General features: G+C 40.5%; 1 protein-coding gene and 1 pseudogene across 1 annotated transcript; both read left to right on the top strand.

Annotated features, from left to right (window-relative positions):
- Window positions 1–44: 44 nt before the first annotated feature.
- psma5 (proteasome 20S subunit alpha 5) lies at window positions 45–3,417 on the top strand. Its single transcript, XM_069678142.1, has 10 exons — window positions 45–112; window positions 424–474; window positions 899–965; window positions 1,086–1,212; window positions 2,013–2,080; window positions 2,166–2,273; window positions 2,401–2,459; window positions 2,556–2,658; window positions 2,807–2,893; window positions 3,061–3,417. The coding sequence occupies exons 2-10, from the start codon at window positions 446–448 to the stop codon at window positions 3,136–3,138; spliced, it is 726 nt and encodes a 241-aa protein (XP_069534243.1). The 5' UTR covers window positions 45–112; window positions 424–445; the 3' UTR covers window positions 3,139–3,417.
- Window positions 3,418–4,607: 1,190 nt separating this feature from the next.
- On the top strand, window positions 4,608–23,485 carry LOC138605574 (sortilin-like; annotated as a pseudogene).
- Window positions 23,486–24,344: the final 859 nt, after the last annotated feature.

The following is a 24,344-nucleotide window of genomic DNA, read 5'->3' as shown; positions in this document are numbered from 1 at the left end:
TGCACATGCGGAACTTCTGTTTCCGGCTTGTTGACAACCGACTCGTTTAGGTGTTACACCCCAGACGCTTCCCCTGAAACAAGCGAACTCATTCAAGGGTCTTTGGCTGGAGGTAAATGAGTCTAACAAGTGCATTTTTTAAGAAAGATGTAGCAGTATTCTTCACACATGTTTTCGTAATTATAATTATAATGTAAGAATATTGATGTTAGGCTCCTATGAACATTTTCCGTTAAGTTAATTGAGTGATTGGCCGCGTCAGTTAGCTAGCATGCTTTCTCGGTATCACAGCTAACACTAGCTAGCTAATCACCCGGTGTCACGGCAAACTTGAAGCAAATAATCTTTCTTACTTTTTAAGATGGCATTAACCATTTTATATGGTCCAAATGTGTTTTATAAACAATTTCTGTCTTTCTGCAGGTCCTGTGTTAAAGGTTAAAAGATGTTTTTGACGAGATCGGAATATGACAGGTTGGTACAACATAAACTGCTTTGTCATTAATTGGGTGCTGCTAAGTGGGAAGTAGTAAACGAAAGAGAGCACAGTTATGTTAAGAAGCTTGATGTTCGGCACATTTTTAATTTTAACTGCTCACGGAAATCTTGAGTACTTTTGTTTCCAACGCTTGTTATAACTCTGTTGCTGTTTGTTGCAGCTAGTTAGCTAGCAGGTAGCCACTTCGCTCAAGTTTGCTTTCACTTTCGGTAGCAATGTTTAAAAAAACTTTATTTAAACATGAAAGCCTAATTCAGATTAAAATGTGCTGTTAATGACTGTTCCATTCAGTTATCCGCTTCTTAAAAACAGTGATGACATCCAACAATAACACAAACCCAACACAATGGCAAATAAATGTATTGCAATTCTTTATAGTTAAACTCATCTGTTTTTCAGAGGTGTGAATACATTCTCTCCTGAAGGAAGATTGTTCCAGGTTGAATATGCCATAGAGGCTATCAAGGTGAGTCTGACATGCTGTATTACTTCAATTAAATTATAGACTTCTTCTGCGTGATATTTTATACTTATATTTTTAAATGAAGCTCATACATTTTGTTTTGGTCTGTGCCTGCTTTCCCAGTTGGGCTCCACAGCAATCGGCATCCAGACGTCAGAGGGTGTGTGTCTGGCTGTGGAGAAGAGGATCACCTCTCCGCTGATGGAGCCCAACAGCATTGAAAAGATCGTGGAAATTGACAGTCACATCGGTAAGTGGAAAAACGAACATAGATTTACCTAAACATTACTCATTAAGATGATAATCAGTCAGATTGGGTAAACAATCAGTTGTTTGAATAAAATATACTTAGGGGAAGATTCAAAATACAAAGCCTGATTAAAAGAGAGGGTAAAAAAGAATTGGGGCAATTGCCAATACTCTATACTCAGGGCAAAATTTAAAATGATAACAGCAATAAACTTATTCACAAGTAATGTTAAAAAGTAGAAAAAATATAATGTCATTTTTGGGGGGTTAAGATTTTTATTTTTCAGTCAAACGCCGAGAATCTAAAGACATGATCAAGGTTAACGTTTTGTGCATGAAAAAAACATTTCCTAAAAAGTGGACTCCAAAGGGCCAATCTTTAAAAGTGTCTTTTGTGATTGTGTTGGTGTCCTGCTAACAAGAGCTGGTTCAGAAATGTACCTTATCCTGGCTCTGGCTAAAGCTTTACCTTCTACGTGAAATACAACTGTAACACAACATTTTTGTTTAGCATCACATTACAGTAGCTGACCTTCCACACATCAAAGACACAAGTTTCACTCAAACCCCACAAAGAAAAGGCCTCATCTTTGTCATGTTGTTGTTAATTAAAAGGATGCTGTGTCCGTCATATCACTTACATATGACTTCAGAGTTTGATCAGGGGCAGTTTTTGTATCCTGATGTATTGCATAATAATCCCTCCTCAGACAACATGGAATGGCTGTGCTGATTGTTGCTTACGGCTTCAGAATTTGCAAGACAAGCATTTTTTAAATTTACTTTCTTTCTACCTCAAAGGTTGCGCCATGAGTGGCTTGATAGCTGATGCCAAGACTCTTATTGACAAAGCAAGAGTGGAAACACAGGTATGAATGCTGAGAACACTCTAATATATGCAGTTCACAGACCTTTTATTTTACATTTGATTCACCTGTACTAATTTCCCCTCAGAACCACTGGTTCACTTACAATGAGACGATGACAGTGGAGAGCGTGACTCAGGCTGTGTCCAACCTGGCGCTGCAGTTTGGAGAGGAGGACGCTGATCCTGGTGCCATGGTCAGTCACTCTGCTCATCTCTATGCTGAAATACTTATCAAGTCAAACCTCAAGCCATTGTATTTTTTTTTTTCAAAGGCATAATGTTTTCTCTCTTCTCTGTTCATCTGTGCTGTCATCTACACAGAGTCGACCATTCGGCGTTGCGCTTCTGTTTGGGGGAGTTGATGAAAAAGGACCTCAGCTGTAAGTAAAGATGACCAAACATTTCTTAACTTTTAAACAGAAGCATGCTCACCTTGAATTCTGGTTTCACAGAGACTTCTTTGTCTGTAAATTCAGGTACCACATGGACCCATCAGGAACCTTTGTGCAGTGTGACGCTCGGGCCATCGGCTCAGCATCTGAGGGAGCACAGAGCTCTCTGCAAGAGGTCTACCACAAGGTACAGATGACTGCGTATTTATAATAGAGGGAGAATTAGCAAAGCAAACTGTGATGGTTAAATTAAATGAATAGTTGTCTAGAGTATTCAAATCACCAGAATTGAAGATTTTTTTTCTGTTCTTCCCTCTCTCCATGGATAATGACAGTCCATGACATTAAAAGACGCCATCAAGTCATCTCTCACCATCCTGAAGCAGGTGATGGAGGAGAAGCTCAACGCCACCAACATCGAGGTTTGTTCCTAATCACTCGCCAAGTTTCTGAATACTTGACATTAGTTCAAAAGGGTGCTTGTAGTCTTCAGAAGACTTGATCGGTCTTATGAAATAGCTAATTAAAACCAAATAATTGTTTGGAGTTTAAGAGTCAGGTTTCATGCAGGCTTGTTTTTTCTCTGTAGTTGGCGACAGTAGAGCCCGGTAAGACCTTCCACATGTATTCCAAAGAAGAGCTGGAGGATGTAATCAAGGACATCTAGAGCAGAAAAGATACGAAAGTCTTCGGTTTGACATCTGGGAAGGAGAGGACGTGGAAGTACACCTGGGCTGAATGTCACAACACAACCACAACTTTCCATCAGCACATTCTTCTTGCTGCAGTCACAGTTTTTCAGATTGCATAAGAGCTTTCTCTTTGTATTGTGCTAATTTACTCCTTGTCTCTCAGTATCTGTACAACATTGTGCAGGAGTCTGACCAGCACTTAGAACTGAGCGTCAGGAAAACGGTAGGGGTGGGGGGGTATTTTTTGTTACGAATCAGTACTTCAATTAAACTGTTGTATTCAGAAAGTGGTCTCTTTGCATTTTGTGTGTATTTCTTGTGTTTGTGAGAATAATGGCTAAACTTTGAGACCTCTACTGGACTAAATATTGTACTTTTTCAATCACTTAAATCTCCACCACTTCAGCATGTACAGGACAAAATCAGCAAAGAGATAAGAGTTACAGCTTTCACCACAGGCGGTGCCAAAATCATCACAAACTGAAAGTTCCTCACAGGAGCTTTACATGCACCACCTAACAATGGAAAATCACATTACAAAATAATACTCATGATAGTAAAGACTTATCTTTTACCAGAAACATAAAATAAACATTGTAAAAGCTTTAAGTGTTGCAAAGCAAGTGCAGCATGTCAAGCCTCATCTTACTATCCCCCTTTTTTCCACCGTTTAATAAAGACAAAAATAAAAAGTCGATCAAATAAATGAAAGTCATTTTATTTTATTTTCCAATGTTTTTTTTTTAGCTCATTTTATTTATTTTTTTATTCTTAATTTTCCTGTTCTTTTTTAAATCTTGTACACATTTTCTTGACTTGAATTGACAGAGTAATCACAAATCTATTTCCCCTCACAAAGTCATATTTTCTTCACATCTTCCTATACATTAGAAATAATTTTTAATTAAAAAAAACTTAATGGACTATAAAATAAATGATTAGAGGTTAAAATAACTTTTCCCCATTCAATTTTAATGATTTAATGTAATATAGCCCACATCATAATTTTATATTATCATTGTCTTTTTGGTTCCTTTTACTGTCACTTTCAGTGATTTGGGGGGTTTCTGGAAACAATCAAAAATAATAACTATAAGATCTTTTCCCAAGTTAACTGTAAACTATTACCACTCTGGGAAAAAGCATTTTATCCAAAATGTTTGTTTTGGTTTTCTTCTTGTTTCTTAGAATCAAAAACAAATTCAGAGAAATACTTCCCTGCTGAAAAGGAAAAAAATATATATATATAAGTTTTCCTTGTTTTTGCGCGGTCTTTCCACCAGGGGGCACTTGAACACCAGCGAAAATTTGACATCTCACTTGAGGCCGAATCCAGCCGTCCAATGAGATTGTAGGTTATTCTGGTCCTGACCAATAAGCTGCCGCGGTGGATGGGCCGTCAGTGAAGATGCATTTGGGGATGAGGGGGGCATGCGGGGAGCCAGCGCTGGGACAGAAGAGTTTCTCGCTGGGTCCAAAGTTGGTCAATCTTCTTTTTAAACATGATCCCCGTGTCTTGCATGTTGGCGCTCTGTTTGTTGTCTTCTTCGCTTGGCACAGATTTGTACGAGGGAGGAAGCCCGTTACATGTGAGCAGGCTGCAGGGGGAGTTTAGCAGTGATGAGGAGCGACATGGTTCAGAGGAGTTGGAGGTCTCGAAACGCAGCGCAGGACTGAATGAACAGTCATGCACAGCTTTGCCTGGAGTGGAGACCATCCTGCTAAACAACACAAATTCTGTAAGTGAATTATTCAACTCAAGCATAAAACTGTCTCAAGAGGTGAACTTTGTCTTTGCGCTCCTGAGTGTTCGCTAGTTGAAGTTACCTCACTCATGGGCTACTTTAGTCTGTCTGTGGTCACTCAGCACATCAGCACATGGAGCTGCTCATAACGTGCAAACTATAAACAAGTCACTCTGATAGATCAGCCTTTTAGATCAATGAGCTTTTCCAATGCTGTGATGGTTTAACAACTGTCTGTTATTTACATGAGAAGTCAATCCTGCAGGCAGTCTAGCCTTCTGTGGAAATACGAGATGAAATGATTGAAGTCCATTATTACATTAACACAAAAAGAATCAACAACTTGTTTTATAATCGAGTAAAAGCTTTGATGATTTCTCGATTAGTTGTCAACTGTAAAATTAATCTATTTTGATAATATTATTGTTTTTAGTGATAAAAGAAAAACGTATTCAAATTGTTATATATATATATTTCATTACACCTCTGTTGCAGTAACATCAAGATATTTTGGTTGTGGACAGAACAAGATTATAAATGAGGCTGTCATATTGGATTCAGGGAAAAAAAAAACACTGATGCCAATTGTTCTCATCATCTGACATTTTAAAAACCAAACACATTGATTGATCATTGTGAAAAGTCAATTTTAAGCAAAACATTTAGTAGTTTATGCCTAAATTTGAGGACTTTAATGACTATTTGGATTCTTCTGGACAGTCCGTTATCTGACCCAAATACAACTATTTGCTATAAGATGCCACCTTGAAGTCTATGAGATTGTGATAGGCATTTTTTTTACAATTTGATGGTGTTTTATAAATAAAATTAATTAATAGATGAAATGAAGAATCTTAGGTATACCCAATTCTGATTAATGATTAATTGTTAATCATTAGTACCACTGCTTTATAGTTTAAAACTCTGGTGAGGAGTTTTTTCGCTGGTTATGAAACAGACTGAAATTAATTCTGATCACTCTATATGACCTACAAAAGCAAACCAGACTATCAGCGACAAGATGGATTTTTTCTATATAGTTATTTTTAATGCCTGAAATCGCTGGCGGGGGTTAGGTGTCAGACGAAGCGATTAACTACACGCTGCCTTTGTTTACATTTCCAGGGCAAACATTTAAAATGAGTGATACGTATGACTGTTACAGAAAGCAGGATGAGATTTGTTTTAAGAAAACACCATTTAAGCATGTACAGGATAAAGTCAGCAAAGAGATAAGAGGTACGGCTTTGTCCACAGGGGGCGCCAAAATCAACACAAACAGAAAGTTCCTCACAGGAGCTTTAAAATTGTTGTCTTTAAAATGTCAGATAATAGTCTCCAAGAGCCCAAAGTCACATCTTAGTGACTAATCAATATTTATTTTGTCCAAACAGAGTTCAGAACTGAAATTAAGTGACCATTTAGTCTATAAAAGAAAAATGCCATCTACATATCTCCTCCTACCCTGTAGTCATGTATCCAACTTGCTTGTTTTGTAGCTGTACAATAGGAAACACCTTCAAGAAGATGAAACCAGAGAATATTTGCAATTTTGACCTCAAACTGACATAATATAAATCGTTTATCAAAATAGTTAATTCAGTTTTTTTGTTGTTGATTGATTACTTCATCCACCTGCTAATTGTTTTAGCTGTAATCCAATTTACGATGATTCAGAACAGAGAAAAGTGGCAAATATTGGAAAAGTTTTAACCTGCAAATCTGATGCTTGAAAAAAAAAATCTACTATCAAAATAGTTGATGATTTGTTTTCTGACAATTGAATAATTGTTTTAGCTTTTAATCTCGATCAATATAGGTCATCAGTAAGAGGAGTCAGGTGAAGCTTGTCTGCACAGGGCCAAAAAACATCTTTCACAGAGGAACAGCTCTTGATGTCTCTGTACCTGAGATTGAGATCAAGTGAGATCCTTCTCATCTTAACTCATAATAGACCAAAGAACACCTTCTGTTATTTTAGTACTGAGGAAGGACAACAAGAACCACCCAGATGTCCAGAGGAATGTTAAAGAAAAACAAAAACTTTGTCCAAATCTGCAGACCTCCACAGGACAATCTTCCTGTTGTGTTTGTGTGTGTGAGGGTGACTGATGTGTAAGTGGACGTTACATCATTTCAGAGGCTCAGACACCTGGACTGCTTTTTGAGCATGAAAACGATTCAGCGTGCTCAGTCACAGAGTGCAGACTCCTCCTCTGTCCTCTGGGCCTTTCTCCCTCAACAAACATTCCCCACGTTTTTTTCTTCTGCTGGACTTGATCTGAGCACCCGTGTGGACTCACGTCTGAGAGCTGCAGGGCTGAATCAGACAAGGTGGTGTGAGCATTTAGATCAGTAATACATGCCCTTTCTTTTTTAATGTGATGTGTAAATCAGCAGATCAGACCCGTCTCCCCTGCTACTACACTTCCTTTAATGCTATTTTAGGCTCAATAGACTACACAGGATGTGTTTGGTCAGCCGGCCCAAACGTTTGCCTCATTTTCTCTCTTTTTTTTTTTTTTTTAGCAAGCTCTGTCTGGTGTACAAACTCACTGGCTGTTTTTATGTTTTTCTCCTCATTCTAACCTGTCCTGTCTCCCCACTGGCAAAAAAAACATAGAGAAAACACATGGTCTGTTTTCAGGGGGAAGCGTACCTGGGTTGCAGCCAGCTGTTGGAGCAGCAAGAAAGGCAACAAAGTAGACGTTTGCCATGGTGAGAAAGAGAGAGAGAGAGAGAGAGAGAGACAGGGGGAAAGGGAAGACAGACAGAGAGTAATGGAAAGTGTTGGTTTGTTGATGTACCGGGAGAAAGGCATCAAATGAGATCAAACAGCAGGTGAAAATAAAGAGGCACTTGTGGACTCAGACGTAGACTGGTGCTTGAAATGTCTCAGTCATAGTGGCTGGAGCAATGATTAAGTATTTGTATAAGCCATGTTTGTATTAAATTGCATCCACTCTCCACCGGGACTAACGGTCCATTAGAGGCTCTCAAATGTTAGGGTTTGCTTCTTCTTTCTACTGTGTGTCAATGTGGACTGAATGAGGACTAAAAAGAAGAGCCAATTCATTGTATAATTAATCAACTAATTGATATGAAGATAGTGAACTAGAATAAGAGCCTAAAGCCATGCTAATGGCTTTGAGATTCTACTCAAGTACAGCGGTGCTTTTAGCTTAATGCTAACTTTATGCTTACATGCTCACAGAAACGGGCATAATGGTAAATGGTCTGCACATGACTTCTTCATGACCACACTGCATGTCACATTCACCCTTTCAAGCACACATTCACAGAGTGCAAAGTGCTAATCTCCAATCAGCTAACCATTCCTACACATTCATACCCGATGGCGATACCTTCGGGAGCAATTTGTGGTTCAGTGTCTTGCCCAAGGCTGGACGCCGTTTGGACTGTAGCAGTCAGGGATTGAACTCCTAACCTTTTGATTGAAAGACGCACAACTCTACCACTGAGCCACAGTCGCGCCTAATGAATAACAATGATGACTATGTTAGTTTAGAATGTAAGCAACTAAACTAAACTATTACTTTACCATGCTACCTCTTGCTAATTAGCACGTCATTAAGAACAGCTGATGTTGACGGGATGGCAATTTGGAATAGAATTGGACAAATGCTTTTAACCCGATGAGGACACTTATGAATGTGTTAAGCAACCTTCAAAGTTGCTACATTTCATTCTTGCGAGGTAGTTGGTTGCCCACTAAAACAACAGGCTATGTCAGCTTGGCTTTATAGTCTCTGCAATCAGCTGTATTGCACTATAGCAACAAAACTATGTGACTAACCGCGAAAAAACAGCATCCCAAAATATGAATGGGAGGATATTTAAAGACAAGGATACATTTTAGTGTGTTTTGGGTGGCTGGATAATCAAGCCAGAATATCCATCCTGGATATAATATCCAGAATATCCATTCATTTATTCAAGGGAGGTTAGGCTGAAAAGATGCTGAAGAGCAAGGCCAAGGCTGCTAGTGTGCAATGCATCCTGGAACATGTAGGCACCAGGGCTGTTTATTGACAAGCATCCAGCTATACAAGGGATGATGATTGAATGTAAACTACTAAAAAAACGACACAATACATTTTCTTTTTTTTTACAATAGCACCTGTGGTCTACCTTAAGTTAGAGTTTGTGAAGTTAGATGATGCCCTCTGCATTCATGTGTCCATGTAAAATCATGGTGAAATATTCCTTTAAGGCATTTGGAAATGGGCGGTTTGTATTGGCAGTAGATCAGCTAGAAACTAGATTGGTTGAAAACAGATGGCTGTAAATAAGCGTATTAATTAGTAGATTATTTAAATAACTCCACTTCTGTTCGGTTTCTCTCCAACAATGAGAATCAAAATGAAAATCAACACTACCTGGCTTACATCTCTTCTCGGGAAAAAAGAAGCTTGCGGCCCAGGATCAGAGGAGGTCTTTACAGAGCTTCATGTGTTAGATCAGAGCGGAGAGTGCCTGACCTCCTCCTCTGAAGTCTTCTGTGTGTAAACACGGCTGAAGCAGAAAGGTTAAATCCCAGAACACAGCGAAGAATGAGCTCATTGTGTTGGCATCTGACCTCTGAGAGGACTTCACTGTGCTCCCTCCCACCGGCACTGTGTATGACTGAGTCTGAGTATATATGTGTGCGTCTACATGTACAGCAGCGTGTGTGATCTCACTTTTTAAAGTTGAATGTAGCGACACTTCAAATGTCAGATCAGATGGAGCGTAGAGAAGCCTTTTCACTGCAGATATCAACCCTGAGATGCAGCATGAGGTCATGTCTGGTTTTTGAGGCCACATCCTGCTGGGTCAGACTTTTATCTCTTAATTTTTTGCTGACTACAAATTGTCTTTTCTTCTCTTCACCGTTTCCTTCTACCCTTCGGTTTCCTCATCACAGGGCAGGACAGAGCAACCTTTAGCTTTACATTGATTCCCCTCCCTCTCCCTGCCATGTGCTCCTGCATTATCATTCTCCAGTTTTCAATAAGAAACAGCCTTTGTTTTAGCTGACCTGCTTCATAATGCAACTGTTGATTGTTTGGGTTTCAATCCTAGTGAACTGTAGCCGATCAAGTCAGCATCTGCACAGTCAGAGATTTAGAGGAACAGATGTTGAAAACACCATACTGGTTGAATTTAAAACAGGTCTACAAGTACCAAGGCCTGATTTAGGACAGACTGAGTGACCGTGATATTAATCTTAATATAAACTAACATATCTGAAAAGTAAACATACCTTTCTTAAATGTTTTACTGTATATCGGTCTGTTTTAAAACATATGATATATTCACCACCAGTCGTATTTAAACAGCACAGATCTACTACAATAAAAAGTACTACAATGCTTAACTACATAGGTGAACAGTGATCATTACCTAAAGGAAGCTCAGCATGTTGACACTGTGTGTTAGCTATGATAGCATGCTGACGTTAGCATGTAGCACAAAGCGCTGCTGTGCCGAAGTGGCATTAGCACAGCTCGTCGTTGTCTTCTTTAATGTTTTACTTTATTATTTCACAGTATCAGTTGAAAGATCGGTCTTCTGAAGCAAGAACTGACAGCTCTCTGTACGTTTATATTCAGTATGTCAAGAGTAGGGCTGAACGATCTTGAAATGATTATGGTGTGATTTTTGCAGGGATTTGTAGCTCACAAAGATATTTGATACTTATGACTGTGTATGATGTGTAGGCCAGAACATTTCTGCAGCACAATATTTAAATTAAATATTATCTTTGACACACATTTGACCTTTAACAAATATTGTCACCTCCTGCAATTTGTAAATTGCAGTAGGCCATATAGCATTTTTGATAAAAAAAGATGTTAATCAGTTGTTCAGCCCTAGTCAAGAGTAATTTAAATGAGCAAGTTTAGTAGGAAACTTTCTTTCAGTCACTTTAAGTGTACTTATAAGTGAAAGGACAGCAATGCAATTTATTCATTTCATATACACATTCTAAGACACCAGTTATAACCTTAAAAATACAATTTGTGATTCAGAATAAAGCAAAGAAAATCAGGCAAAGACCAGGGAATGGTTTTGTTAAAGATACAATCTTGAATATTTCAGTTTTGTGCTCCTGAGCACCACCCAATGGCGATAATTGGTGATTACAGAAGCAGATGCCCCAATTTAACCAGACGTTTACAGCTGGCTCTCTTTGTCATGGTTTTAACTCTTGATATTCCTCACTTTCGTTTGTAGACTGTTTGACTTAATCTGAGCGTCAAATTTGTTTCTTTTTCTTTGGATTTTCACTTAAGTTGTATCTGTAGTCATCGATCTTTTCTTTGTTTGTTCAGCCATAGAAGATTACCGTTTCCTCACAGTGCTTACAGAAACCTCTCTGACAGACCAACCACTGCTGGGGGATGGAAAATGCTTCACTAACTGGGCGCCGCTTGTGATTTCAGTCACCCAGTCTGTAATTCTGCAAATGCATAGACTTTCATCAGTGGGCCATAGGCTCAATCACCATTGTGTTACCTCATTTGGTGATAGAAAGTGACTTAACACACATTTATTGAAATGAAAAAGTTCAAGATTATTACTTTAAAGTGTATAGATCTGATGATTGTTTTTTACAGCCACCTGTCACAATCAACCAACCAATCAAATTTTTATTTATATAGCGCCTAATCATAACCAAAGTTATCTGAAGACATTTTACAAAAAGAGCAGGTCTAGACCGTACTCTCTGTTATATTAGAGACCTGATGTGTTACAACAATGGTACAATGTTACAATCTCATTTAGCAGACACTTTTGTCCAAAGCGGCGTACATCTGAGAGTTAATAGAACACAAGCAAGGATAAAGACAGGGGGGAACAAAGTCAGTAAGTGCCTACAAACAGCTTCAAGTGCGATCGGGCAGAGGTGCCAACAGGCGGTGCACACATGAATCCACCATGAGCAGTGCTTCGCAACATTTGGCAACAGTGGCAAGAAAACACAGGCAGAAACCTCGAGCAGAACCCAACACAACACCGGACAACACCGTTTTAAGTATATTAATTATTCTAACGTAACACTGTGACATGTCCTCAGTTTTGTGACTGGTTGGTACACCTGTATGCATACTACGATGGGTATTAATAGTTTACCCCCTTTTTTAGTTACCGCTACACCACAATGTCACAAACATCTGTTACTATCATTAGTGAAACTGGATTTTTTGGGGGGGCATCCACCAAAGTCATTTTTTATTTGGCAATTATGCCTACTGAAACATAGATGAAAAAGGGGACTCTAGCATTGATTATGTTGCATGGACAGAGCCCCAGACATTGTAACTGAATGGGTTCAGAGGACAGGACACGTCATGCTTTACATATTTTAAATGACGAACATTTTAACCAGATTACTGCAAAGGAAGGAACAACAAGTTGTCAAGCACTCAAGTGATGAAGGCAGGGAATAAAAGATGGATGCAGGGAGGGTGTGATAAAATGATTCATGTAGAGGAGAGATGGAAAGTTGTGTTCACACACTTGGACAGACGGGTCGGGGCAAGTTTCCACTGGACTTATTTACAGGGAGTTTCCAGCGGGCAGACCTGGCCGTGTCCTGTGGCTTTATAGAGCTGTGTGCAGACTCTCCGGGGCAGGGCTCACCTTGTAAACATGTCTGCCCTGCCAGCAGAGGAGAAGAGGGGAGAAAACTTCCTCCGACTCCAAAACATTGTGGGCTTTGGCTAAGCGTTGCTCAAATGACCAAACACTTGAACGTCACTCTGGATGAATAGACTGGAATGTTGTTTGCAGTCTGAGCACTTGTGAAGGAAAAGTTCAGGATCAAACTCTTTCTATGTATTCACTCCTGTCTTTTTTTTACTCTTTACATTTTATTTTGAAATTTAAACCCTCCATAGCCTTAGAAATATATTTATAATCGTTGTAAAAGTAAAGTAACACCTTTTTGTATTTTGTTTATTGTCTGAATTGAGCACTCTCAGTCTACATTAACTGTATGTGTGTGAGTGCATGTGTGTTCTTGCTGTGCATCAGTTATTGTCTTGTTCTCTGGTCCAGGCTTTGTCATTTAAGCAGGAATGTAGGTCACACACGCTGAGTGCATCCAAATGGCCGAGTTACATTGGACAGTAAAGACAAGTTCATTCTGTCCTATTGGCTCGTGTGTTCAGTGTTCAGCGTGCGACTGAAACACACACAAACATTGTTTTGTTTGTATGTTTCAGAATAAAAGCTGGACTCTTGGATGTGTTTGTTTGTTTTAATCACATCAAGCTCTGAATTACGTGGTGGAAATCAAGAATCATTTTGATACAAAAGTCATTAATTGATCTGCACATTTCCCTGTTTTGTGTCTCTTGTTCTAGTTTACCTTCAAAGTGAGGACCATGGGCTCACTGTCTCTAGCCTGGGTGGGAGACGGATCAGGGGTGAGTCTGTTTACATGAGCGTTAATAAAGAAACAAAAGAGTCTGAGACATTGCTCAGATTGTTATTCCTCCTCTCTTCTCCCAGGTGCTGCTGGTCCTGACGACCTTCCAGGTGCCGTTATTCATGATGCGCTTCGGCCAGTCTAATCTCTACAGGAGGTGAGACATTCCTCATGCTGGAAAGCACACTAACCAGGAATTAGACAGTAAATGTATTGTAATAAGTGGAGTCTAACTGCATTTTTGTCACTGTGTCAGTGAAGACTATGGGAAGACATTCAAAGATGTGACTCACCTGATCAACCACACCTTCATCCAGACTGAGTTTGGCATCGCCATCAGTCCCGATCACTCCGGGAAGGTGGGCCGCTTGAGAGAGCAAAAGCGTGTTATTCATAGTTTATTTTAGTGCTTTAAGATACACACCGTTTCCTTATGATAACACAGCAAATCACAAATCTGTGTGTGTTTCCAGGTGATGCTCACTGGTGATGTGTCAGAAATCGGGGGGTTCAGACTGTTTCGCTCACAGGACTTTGGCCTGACCTTTGTCCCGACCGACCTGCCGTTCGAGCCCCTCATCCAGATGCTGTACAACCCCACAGACTGCAACGTGCTCCTGACGCTCAGTATGATGGTAACAACGTTCACCTTCGCCAAACCACACCTCCACTCTTTGAGAGTTTTTGTCCACAGTCCACCTTAATTGGATGTCTGGTTTCTATTTCGAGCTGCTGAGTTCTCCATAAGGATTAAGTGAATACTTAGAAGTCAAGGAGCACGTTCATACTGACTGACTAAGCCTTTTCCCTCCAGCTGGACCTGTGGCTGTCCGAGGACTTTGGCGCCACCTGGAGGAAGATCCATGACGGTGTTTGTTTGGTCAGATGGTGAGAAAGTCCTCCACATCTTCTGTTTAGTCTAAAATTTAAGATACTTACAAGACAAGTGGGTTCTTGTTGGTACAAAACACAATAATAATAACTTAAAAAAAGGTTTACAGAGCACTCAGAAGGCAACAAAACAACAGAAAACCATACAAGGTCAGACACAGAAAGACAACATTAAGGTTCAGTCAATATGAAGTTCAAGCAGTAGGACAAAATATGTAAAAACACGGCAGAGAGAAAAACGGAGCATAAAGGGTAAATGGAGTTAAAATCAGTAAAAGAAAAAATTAAAATAGGAAGAAATAAAAACGTAAACATCACAACACATGACATCACACGAAAGCAAGTCTATAAAAGTGAGTTTTAAGAAGAGATTTAAAAGATGTCGCTGACTCTGCGAGCCTTCATCTCCTCAGGCAGGTCACTCCAAAGCCGAGGGGCCCTGATGGATATCCTTTAGATTTAGCCTCGGCTTTGGAACGATCAGAAGGGCCCCACCTGAGGGTGAGTCATTCATAGCCTGTGTAGATCGGTCTACGGAGGATTTCCTGTTGTTCAGCTGTTCCCACCCTTAACCTTGCGTCCCCAAATGCGACTCCTCTCGCCTAGCAACAGGTAGCTAGCAGGCTAATTAGCTATCATAACTAATGTCAGATAACTTAACCCATTAGTATAAAGGCCCTGTGAAGCAACTGGCCTTCAAATACGGCCTTGAAAGGATGTGGCCCCTGGATTGGGACACAACTAAGGTGTCAACAATGCTGGTATTTAGCTTGGAGCCAGACCCATACGTGCTTTAAAAGTGAAATATTTAAATCAACTCTGAAAGTAACGGGAAGCTAAGTTACTGACAAGGAGACATGTTTGTTGGCCTCTGCATATGGCAACATGTAACTTTATGCTCCCAGGGCACACGGTAGTTAATCAGTCAATCTCTCTAAAAGAGGATGAAGTTGAATATTTATCTGGAAAAATTAATGACATGCTCGATTTTTTCCAACCCCCTACCATCCCTCTGTGCAGAAAAGTAACAATATTAATCTCATATAAATAACTCCACTTCTCTAACCCCACCATATCCCACTTACATTTACATCCATCCCCTTTTTATCCCCTCTTTTATTGGTACGGGGTGATAACGAAGAAGTGGACACTAAACTGTCCGTCAGTATCAGGATGTGAAACCGCCTTTTTAGTTTCCACAAAGCCTGCATGTGCTTCTTTGTTTTTGGGATAACAGCAGTGTGTGTGTGTGTGTGTGTGTGTGTGTGTGTGTGTTGTCCATTGTTGTTATTCCAGCTGCCTCTCTCACACCACTTCTGATCACTCTCCTGACTCTGGTTTCATCTGAGCACCAGAGTTCACACGAGGTTGTGGTGTGAGCCTGCGGTCGTTAGCGGTGCATTGTGGGAACACTTTGATAGCTCTGCGTGACCACAGCTGTCATTTAGGCCCCAAACCTAAATTGACTGCAGAGCGAGGGAGCCGCGGCTGCTGTCAGAGCGAATCATGAGTCAGCAGCAGCATTCTTATTCAGCCCACAGTCCTTGAACCAGCAGAATCTTTGCAGTGTGAAAACCTTCGTCCCCTTTGGCAGAGAACAGAACCAGAGTGGGCTTGGAGCGCGGCCCGGGGGTTCATGTGGGCCTCACTCACACAGCGCTTAGAAGAAAACCACAAGCCTTATCTGTGATCGCTACAAATTCCAAAAGTGGATTTTTATTTGAACTCCGACAACTTTCACATGTTACAAAATGTGAGGCCTTCCTTCACTGTTTCCTTTCTCACACACAGGGGGCAGAAAAACAGCATCTACTTCACAACAAACTACAATGGATCATGCAGTAAGTGAAGAACATGTTGTCACCTTTATGTATAAATAACATCAATGCATGTTGTAACTCCGCTGTCTGTCTGGCAGATGAAAGGGGAATGTTGGAGTTAAGGAAGACGGCAGACTACGGTCGGAGTTTCAAAACCATCGCAACAAGAGTTTACTCCTTTGTTCTGGGAGGGCGCTTTGTTTTTGCTTCCATCATGACTGCCACGGTATGTGTGTGTGTGTGTCTATTCATCTGTCTACTTCTTTATTGCTACTAAGAGAAGGTGTGTGTTTCTGTGACTGGGCTTTGCACTCTTTTTCTGATGCAATATCTCTACATATTCACCTCACCTGTGTTTTTCTTCAGACCTTTCTGTGTGTGTTTGTGCGCCTGGAGGTCTTTTCATCTGTCTACTTCTTTATTGCTACGAAGGGAAGGTGTTTGACTTATTTAGACACCCACTTACAATCTCTCACAAATGGTACCTCCCTCTGTGCATTTAACGAGCTGAAAATTCAAAGGTTCAGTTCACGCCAATCTTTGAACCCATCAGCTATTGTTTAACACAGATCTTGAAGCTGTGACCACTTTTTGGGAGGCTTCCCAAGTAGCCTGTGGTTTTTCAGAGAAGCAATGTGGAATATCCGGCACATTGTTCACAGTCCGACTACCAACCTGAGAGGTGTGATTTGAGTTGGTATAAAGAGATGCTGTCTATCACCAGATTGTCAGCAGCACGCATATACAGATATCTGTATGCAGTGATAAATACAGAGCTAAATCTTCGGATGACGAATGATTTGTTCGACTTCTTTGCTGCATACAGCTAATACCTGCAGAGACACTAGTGGATTATACTACTCGGGCCTCAAACCGAAACCAGAACGCTGCCTACACAAAATTAGGAAGTAGAAATTAGACTATCCACCCATCCATTATCTATACAGCTAATCCTGATCAGAGTCATGGGTGGCTGAAACCTATCCCAGTTGTCATTGGGTGAGAAGTGGGGTACACCCAGGACTGATCGCCATTCGATCACATAGAGACAGACAACCTTTCACGCTCACACCTACTGGGCTATTTGGAGTCACCAATGAACCTAACGAGCATGTGTCTGGACTGTGGGAGGAATACAGAGGGAACCCACGCGTGCACAGGGAGAACATGTAAACTCCACACAGAAAGGCCCATCGACGTCCGAGCTGGGACTCGAACTAGGAACTGTCTAGCTGTGAGGCGACAGCTCTAACCACTGCACCACCGTGCAGCCCTATAAAGACTATGTTCACTTAAATTACAAAAATCCTTTTGATTCAGCTTTCCCGAGGAGGTATCCAGCCATTCAATTCGATTTTGACATGACCTACACCTCAGCTGGAGTTTGTCTTACTCATATCGTATTATCAGTTCCCAGCTAGTTATGAATGCAGTCCTTATAGCATGATGCTGTTCTAAAGAAAGGTTGCATAAACTTGCCTCCTCCTGCTGAAGCTGCAGCTCCACTTATAAGCTCTGATCGGCACATTTGATTCGGATGTAGTGACCCTTTTGCATGGCATTTCTGCACCTTTAATTCTTCTCTGGCTTTAGTAACATACACTTGTATAGATTTCTGTGTTCTTCTCTCTTTACCGTAAGATGTAGTGAATAAATAAATGAATGTATGGCAGAGCCATACTTCCATAAAAGAGCAAACCTTTCCTTCTAATTATTATGTCTGCATGTGTGTGTGTTAGGGTACAGAGCGTATGATCCACGTGTCAGTGGACGGAGGCGAGGTGTGGAACATGGCTCAGCTTCCTACAGTGAACCACGAGCAGTTCTACTCCATCCTGACAGCCAATCAGGACATGATCTTCATGCATGTGGACGACCCTGGAGGTGAGGATGCCAAGGATGCTGAGAGTGATGATTGATGGGGATGATGATGATGTTGACAGTGTTGGTACACTACAAATGATGCTAATGATTAACGATGTTGCTAATACACGATAACCTTCAGTCAAACAGTTCGCTTAGCTGTCCTTGAAAAAGATCCTGAAGCTGCAGAAAGTGTCTCTGATGGGGGAACAGCAGATGTAACATTGTAATGGCCTGGCTCTGAGAAGCGCACAGTATATAATCCAGATGTGTACGTGTACTTTGTTAATCAGACTCTGGAGCTGGAACCATCTACGTGTCAGATGACAGAGGAACCGTCTTCTCCAAGTCCCTGGAGCGCCATCTGTACACAACCACAGGAAGTGAAACTGACTTCACGGTCATCACTTCACTCAGGGGCGTCTACATGACCAGCATCCTGACAGAAGGTGGGTCAGCACACCGTGTAATATGTAATAATATATTAATAATTATCCCTCTGACTGTAACAAGCTATATTAACGCGACTAAAAGTTCAGTGTGATTAAAAATCTATCTCAGGCAATTTTAATGTATTGATTTGGTTGATTTTCTTTAGTGATGTGAACCAGAACATCTTTTAGGCACTTCTGTATTTTATAGTCTGCAGTCTTTTTACTTAACATGTTAAATCTTCTGGATCCTGATAGAGTTGAATGATTTTTCCTTGCGTTATTTTTGCAGATGGTTCGGTGGAGACGGTGATCACCTATGACCAAGGAGCAAGATGGCAGACCCTACGCAGACCACAGAACAGCCACTGTGACACTGAAACCTCGACTAACAGGCCGAACAGAGTGAGACACATACAAATAGATTGATTTACAGCATGTGGAGACGTAGTTTGTAGGCTACTTTATAGTAACTGTGCGAGGAAATACGGACAGATTGCGATGTTATTGAGCCATGAGAAACAGGGGAGAGGGGGCGGTGCTTACTGCGTTCACACTGCCAGACGTATGTGAATAATGCATCCCAGACTTCCTCCGTATATGGAGTGATTGGATCTGAATGCGTCCTCAATCCGTCCTGGGTGTGTTCACACCTGTTCTTCAGGTCTGTCCACTTGTGATCGGATCCCAAAAACCACATGTTTAATACCAAATGTGAACAGGGCCTGTGTCTGCAGTGAGCAAGAGTCTCAATACCAACATTACCCTAATTATTGTGTCTTTACAGTGCAGACTTCACATCCACGCCTCCTACAGCACCACCATGAAGATGAATGTCCCCATGCTGCCTCTCTCACAGCCCAGTGCTGTTGGCCTCATCCTGGCCCATGGTACAAAAAGAAACACACAGACATTACCCAGAATTCTTTCACTGCATGCCTAAATATAACACCGTTTCCCGGTGTTTCTGTAGGCAGCGTTGGAGATGGAGAGTCAGCCCTGTCCCCTGACGTGTATGTGTCTGATGATGGGGGATACTCGTGGCTGTTGGCCCTCAGGGGCCCCCATCATTACGCTATACTGGACTCTGGAGGGCTGCTGGTGGCTGTGGAGCACACCAACTCACCTGTCAACCAGATCAAGTGAGTGGACCAGATGATTTGTTTATGTGTCATGTATCATTTAAAATTAATTTCTCCCTCTGCCCTCAGGTTTTCCACTGATGAAGGGCAGTGCTGGCACACGTATAACTTCACCAGCGACCCGCTCCACTTCAGCGGGATGGACAGCGAGCCTGGCTCTCGCTCCATGAACGTCAGCCTGTGGGGCTACAGGAACGACTTCAGTAAATGGATCGTGATCACCATAGACTTCAGGAAGTTCATCACCAGGGACTGTGAGTGTGTGAGGAAAAAGGCAGATGGCACGTTTGTGTAACAGGAAGTACTTAGTACATGTGTTAATGTTCATGCAGGCGCTGAAGGGGACTTTGTGCAGTGGCTGGCTCATTCTGCAGACCCCAGTGGATCTACTGATGGCTGTGTACTGGGCATTAAAGAGACCTTCCTGCGCCTGAGGAAAGACTCTGTCTGCTGGAAAGGGAGGGACTTTGCTGTCACTAAGAAGCTGTCCCCCTGTGCATGTACAGCTGACGATTATCATTGGTATGTTTTCACCCCGCCTTTAGTGTAACAATGAGACTAACTGAATTGAGGGGAACTAGATAATCAGAGAACATGTTTTTTTTAGGTTTATCTAATATAGATTTTATAGGACTTTATCCAAACGTAACCACATAGTAATTCCTCAATCTCAGTAAATTTATAGGGGCGCTCCTGCTTGTCTTCCAGTGACTTTGGATATTACCGGCCAGAGAACAGCTCAGAGTGTGAGGAGCAGGAAGAGATGAAGGGTCGACCTCTGGAGTTCTGTTTAAACGGGACCACCGAGGAGCTGCAGACCAGTGGGTGAGGATGGATGCTGGTTTGATATTTTCTCTTTCTTTCTTTGGCTGTAGTTGAGGAGACATGAAACTCGACGATATAGAAAATGTATGCATTAATTATGGTAGTATTATTACAAGACTTGGTTTTGGGGTTTTATTATTATAAACAACAAGTAAGCCTAATATAAGTCCAACATAAGCAGTATAAGAACTGGGGAAACTTCAGAGGCCAGAAGCCTGTTACACACTAATAAGGAAATACAAGGCACACATGAGAGCAGTTTTCTGTCACTAATAGAGTAAAAGACAAAAGTCAATGTCAATCAAATCAAGTAAAGAGAGATGTGAAATGTGCGTGTTATAGCCTTATTCATAAAACAAGTTATAGTGTTAGCTTTTCTGCAGCCCTTGTGCCACCAGTGGTATGAACCTGCTCTTTGATTTACACCTTTGTTGTGCCTTTTCTTTTCTATTACAAAGTAAACTCCTACAAAGCCTCGAACATTTTACACAAAAAGATAACAAACAAACATAAAAGCCTCATTGTGTAACAGAGAACCAGGAGGGTTTAAGAACAACTGATGGTCTTTTACCTGAAATCTATATATGTTTATGTGTTGATAAACGCAAATGTAAATTTTTCCATTGCAAAAATTTCATGCAGCATGTTTAACCTGATGTCCTAATGTGGGTGATCGTGAGGGCTTTTTTTTTAGTGGAAGCAGCATGATTCTAAACACTAGAAAAGCCAAGAAGCTTTGGTGGCATTCTTCTCATGTAAAGACCAGAAAATAAAAGGAAATCTTTTTCATTTCAATCATTTCAATCATTTTTTAAAACTTTTTCCAAGCTGTCTCTGATTGTCTTCCAGTAGCTATAAATTCAAGAAAATTCCCAGAATACTGGGCAGTAATTTGCTCTGAGCGCCCCACACCACTTTCCAGCACGTCCTCTGTCTTTCCTCGCACTGTTTAAGAGCTGGAGTTAAAACAAATTCTGACCATATTTTTTCAATTGGACTTTCTCTAACACTGTGAGTTAGATTATTTCCATCGCTTATTACCAAGTTTCCTACTTCTGTGTCCTTTTCATTGAGTTTTGTCTTTCCTTTCATGTTTCTCCGTCTCTCCTGATATTTAAGCTACCGGAAGATTCCTGGAGACCAGTGTGAGGGAGGTTTCCAGCCAGACAGGAAGGAGACGAACCTGAGGAGACTGTGCACCAGCAACGCCCTGTATCCAAATTCTCTGGTCAGTTTTTAACCCTCCTTAAAAGAAACTAGGTGGGCGAGCTACACAGGATAACATTATCTACCTTTACGTGTTTATTGGGAAATCCTGAAAATCAATATAGAGAACCTCTGCTCTTTGATGAGCAGCACTGAAGGTGTGAATCAGCTATCTAGTGGCATGAGTCAAGTTTCCAACTAAATGTTGGTCACATTTTATCTGAATTTCAAAAAAAAAATGACATAAAGAAAGAATCAACTTGTGTTTCCATGCACAGTTGTGCAATTTTTAGGAGTTGGTTGCATTGAAATACACAGTTAGTAGTGTTAATTCTGCAGCCAGATGCCATTAAACCATTGCAGCTTTAGCCCTTTTTACATTACAATTCCGCCATAAGGAAGCTCCTCCATTATGGGGCCTTTGCCATTTTACATAGGACCATTGAATCTGTGTTCTTATTGTCTGTTTCCATTGCATTTTCTTGCATGTAACTATTAATAAGCTATCAGTATGCTTTTCCACCTTTCCCTGCCTTCCCCCTCAGCTTTTTAAAGTCTCTGTACATGTTTAAGCAATGACTTTTCGAGCTTGTCCAATTATCCAAAGTGAGCTCATTTATTGAGAGACACAAATCTGGTCAATGGTTTCTCATGTGAATGAGTTACTCAAAGGTTGTTTACTGCATGATGTACCTTAATGTTTCTGTTTCTGTCATTTCAACAGACAGAAAACAGTTCAACAAACACGGCTGTCATAGTGATGGTTGTTATGGCGATCCTTCTGACGAGTGCTGTTACAGGCGTTTGGCTGGTTAAGAAATACGTCTGTGGTGGACGGTCAGTTAACCCTGTTTCATCTCTACATGTTTTTACATTAAAATGCAATTTGCCTGCATTTTAACTGTGTTTATTTCTAACACGCTCTTCTGTCCTCATCAGCTTCCTGGTGCATCGATACTCTGTCATGAGGGAACACGTTGAGGCTGATAAAATAGAAGGAGTCGATGATGTTGACCCTCATTACATGGAGACAGGAAAAGCACAGTACAACGAGGACTCTGATCAGGTATTGTTAAAAAATAAAGCCCTTTTTTATTGAGACTTTGTGATTATCAACCAACTAATGTGCATTATTTGTCTTTCCCTACAGGACCTCTTAGAATAAGGCGGACATTTCTCCCCACTCATTGGTTCTTCAAGACTAAATCTAACACGGTCTTTCATGATGTCTGGGCACTCCTGTTGCTGATTAACATCTTCCTATCACTTCTTCCTGCCCCACTAGTGGCTGGAGGACTCGGCAGCAACTCACGCTGCTTCCTTGTTTCAGTTGAGGCTCCCAAAAAACGGAAGCAGTATTTTTGGGGAGGGGGGGACAAACCCAGCGCAGAACAAAAGAAAGTCTCTGGGGTCCCTAAAGAGCTTTTGTTGTTTCTGTCACAAAGAGTTCTGTAAAGACCATTAAGTCTGAACATGTGCTCTTTTGTGATCTGTGTGTATTTTCATGTTGACCTGAGAAAGGATGGTCTTTAACATTGTTATGCACTGCAGAAGCACAATACAGAGGCTGTAACATGGATATAAAACTTTCATACAGCGTTAAGAACAGCACAAAAATAATAATCAGTATTTTAGCTCAGAGATAACGTCTGCTGTCAGTAAAGTAGTTTTATATATTCTTTATTTTTAGAAGCTTGCAAGATACAGTCCTGTTGAGTGTGGCGACCATTATAACTTTTTTTTTGTCAGTTTCACCAGGCACTAATGTTTTTAAAGACTACTCACTGTGAATCACTTGTTAGTCCCAAGCTCATTAGTCATCAGTACTTTTAATCTTATTTGCAACTAATGAGAACAGTAGTTTGTCCTATAATGTTAGTGGTCACTATTTTTACTTGTGTTGTTTTTGGTTTTTTTATCTTAAGGTAAAAGAATTACCAGAATTAAAATAGAGTGCCTTCAAGGATTTCACTGAACTATTTTAAAGAGATTTTATATTTTATATTAGCCACTTTTAAAACTAGGTCATATATAATATCCACAAATATGTAAACTGTCCAATCATATTTTTCATAAATACTTTATGTCAATATTTTTACAGTAGTTGAAGTTGTGGTTACTATTGTAATTTAGATTGACCCGTCTTTCATACAGGTAAAATACAAAAGTAATTATATACTAGAACATTTAGGCTAACTTATAGCTATTATTACCGGGGTTGTTATAGCAGAATGGAACACCAACAGGGTGAGGAGGACCATCGATGCTCCTGCTTATTACAGATATTTATTTTAGAAATTACGAATTTGACACAAAATATTGATTTGCAAATGATTTTATTAATTTAAAAATGATTATATTTCTGTTTTCCATTTAAAAATAGTCTGTTACGCTCACAGTGAGAGCTGCGTCCAAAGCAACGGTTTACTTTAGCCTTCTTCAAATAAACTAACCTAGCTGTTTTTACTCATTAAAATGAGCTAACCTAGCTGTTTCTACTCGCATTAAAATGAGCTAACCTAGCTGTTTCTACTCGCATTAAATGGAAATATTTCCACTGATGATGAAGTAACACAAGGTGAACATGACCGCATAATTCAGCACAGCACCTGATTGAGGTTTTCTGACTTGCCACTATCAGAGTCTGTTGACATTTTCTTCCGTCTTTAAACACTGTCGTATCCTGTACTTTGTTCTGTTTACTGTGTTTACTTCATGTGCCGTCTTTAGTGTTGTAGATCTCTCTGTCGCAGCCTACAGTTTTGTCTTTTGACCTTTATTGCTTTCTCCCTGCTATTTTTGACTCCAACGTTAAATT

The sequence above is a fragment of the Semicossyphus pulcher genome, unplaced genomic scaffold, assembly GCF_022749685.1.
Source record: "Semicossyphus pulcher isolate SPU_LCO1_2020_fin unplaced genomic scaffold, fSemPul1.0.p SCAF_3, whole genome shotgun sequence".
NCBI classification, from domain to species: Eukaryota; Metazoa; Chordata; class Actinopteri; order Labriformes; family Labridae; genus Semicossyphus; species Semicossyphus pulcher.
The sequence above is the reverse complement of the archived record's forward strand: the minus strand, read 5'-3'. Positions and strand labels throughout refer to the sequence as shown.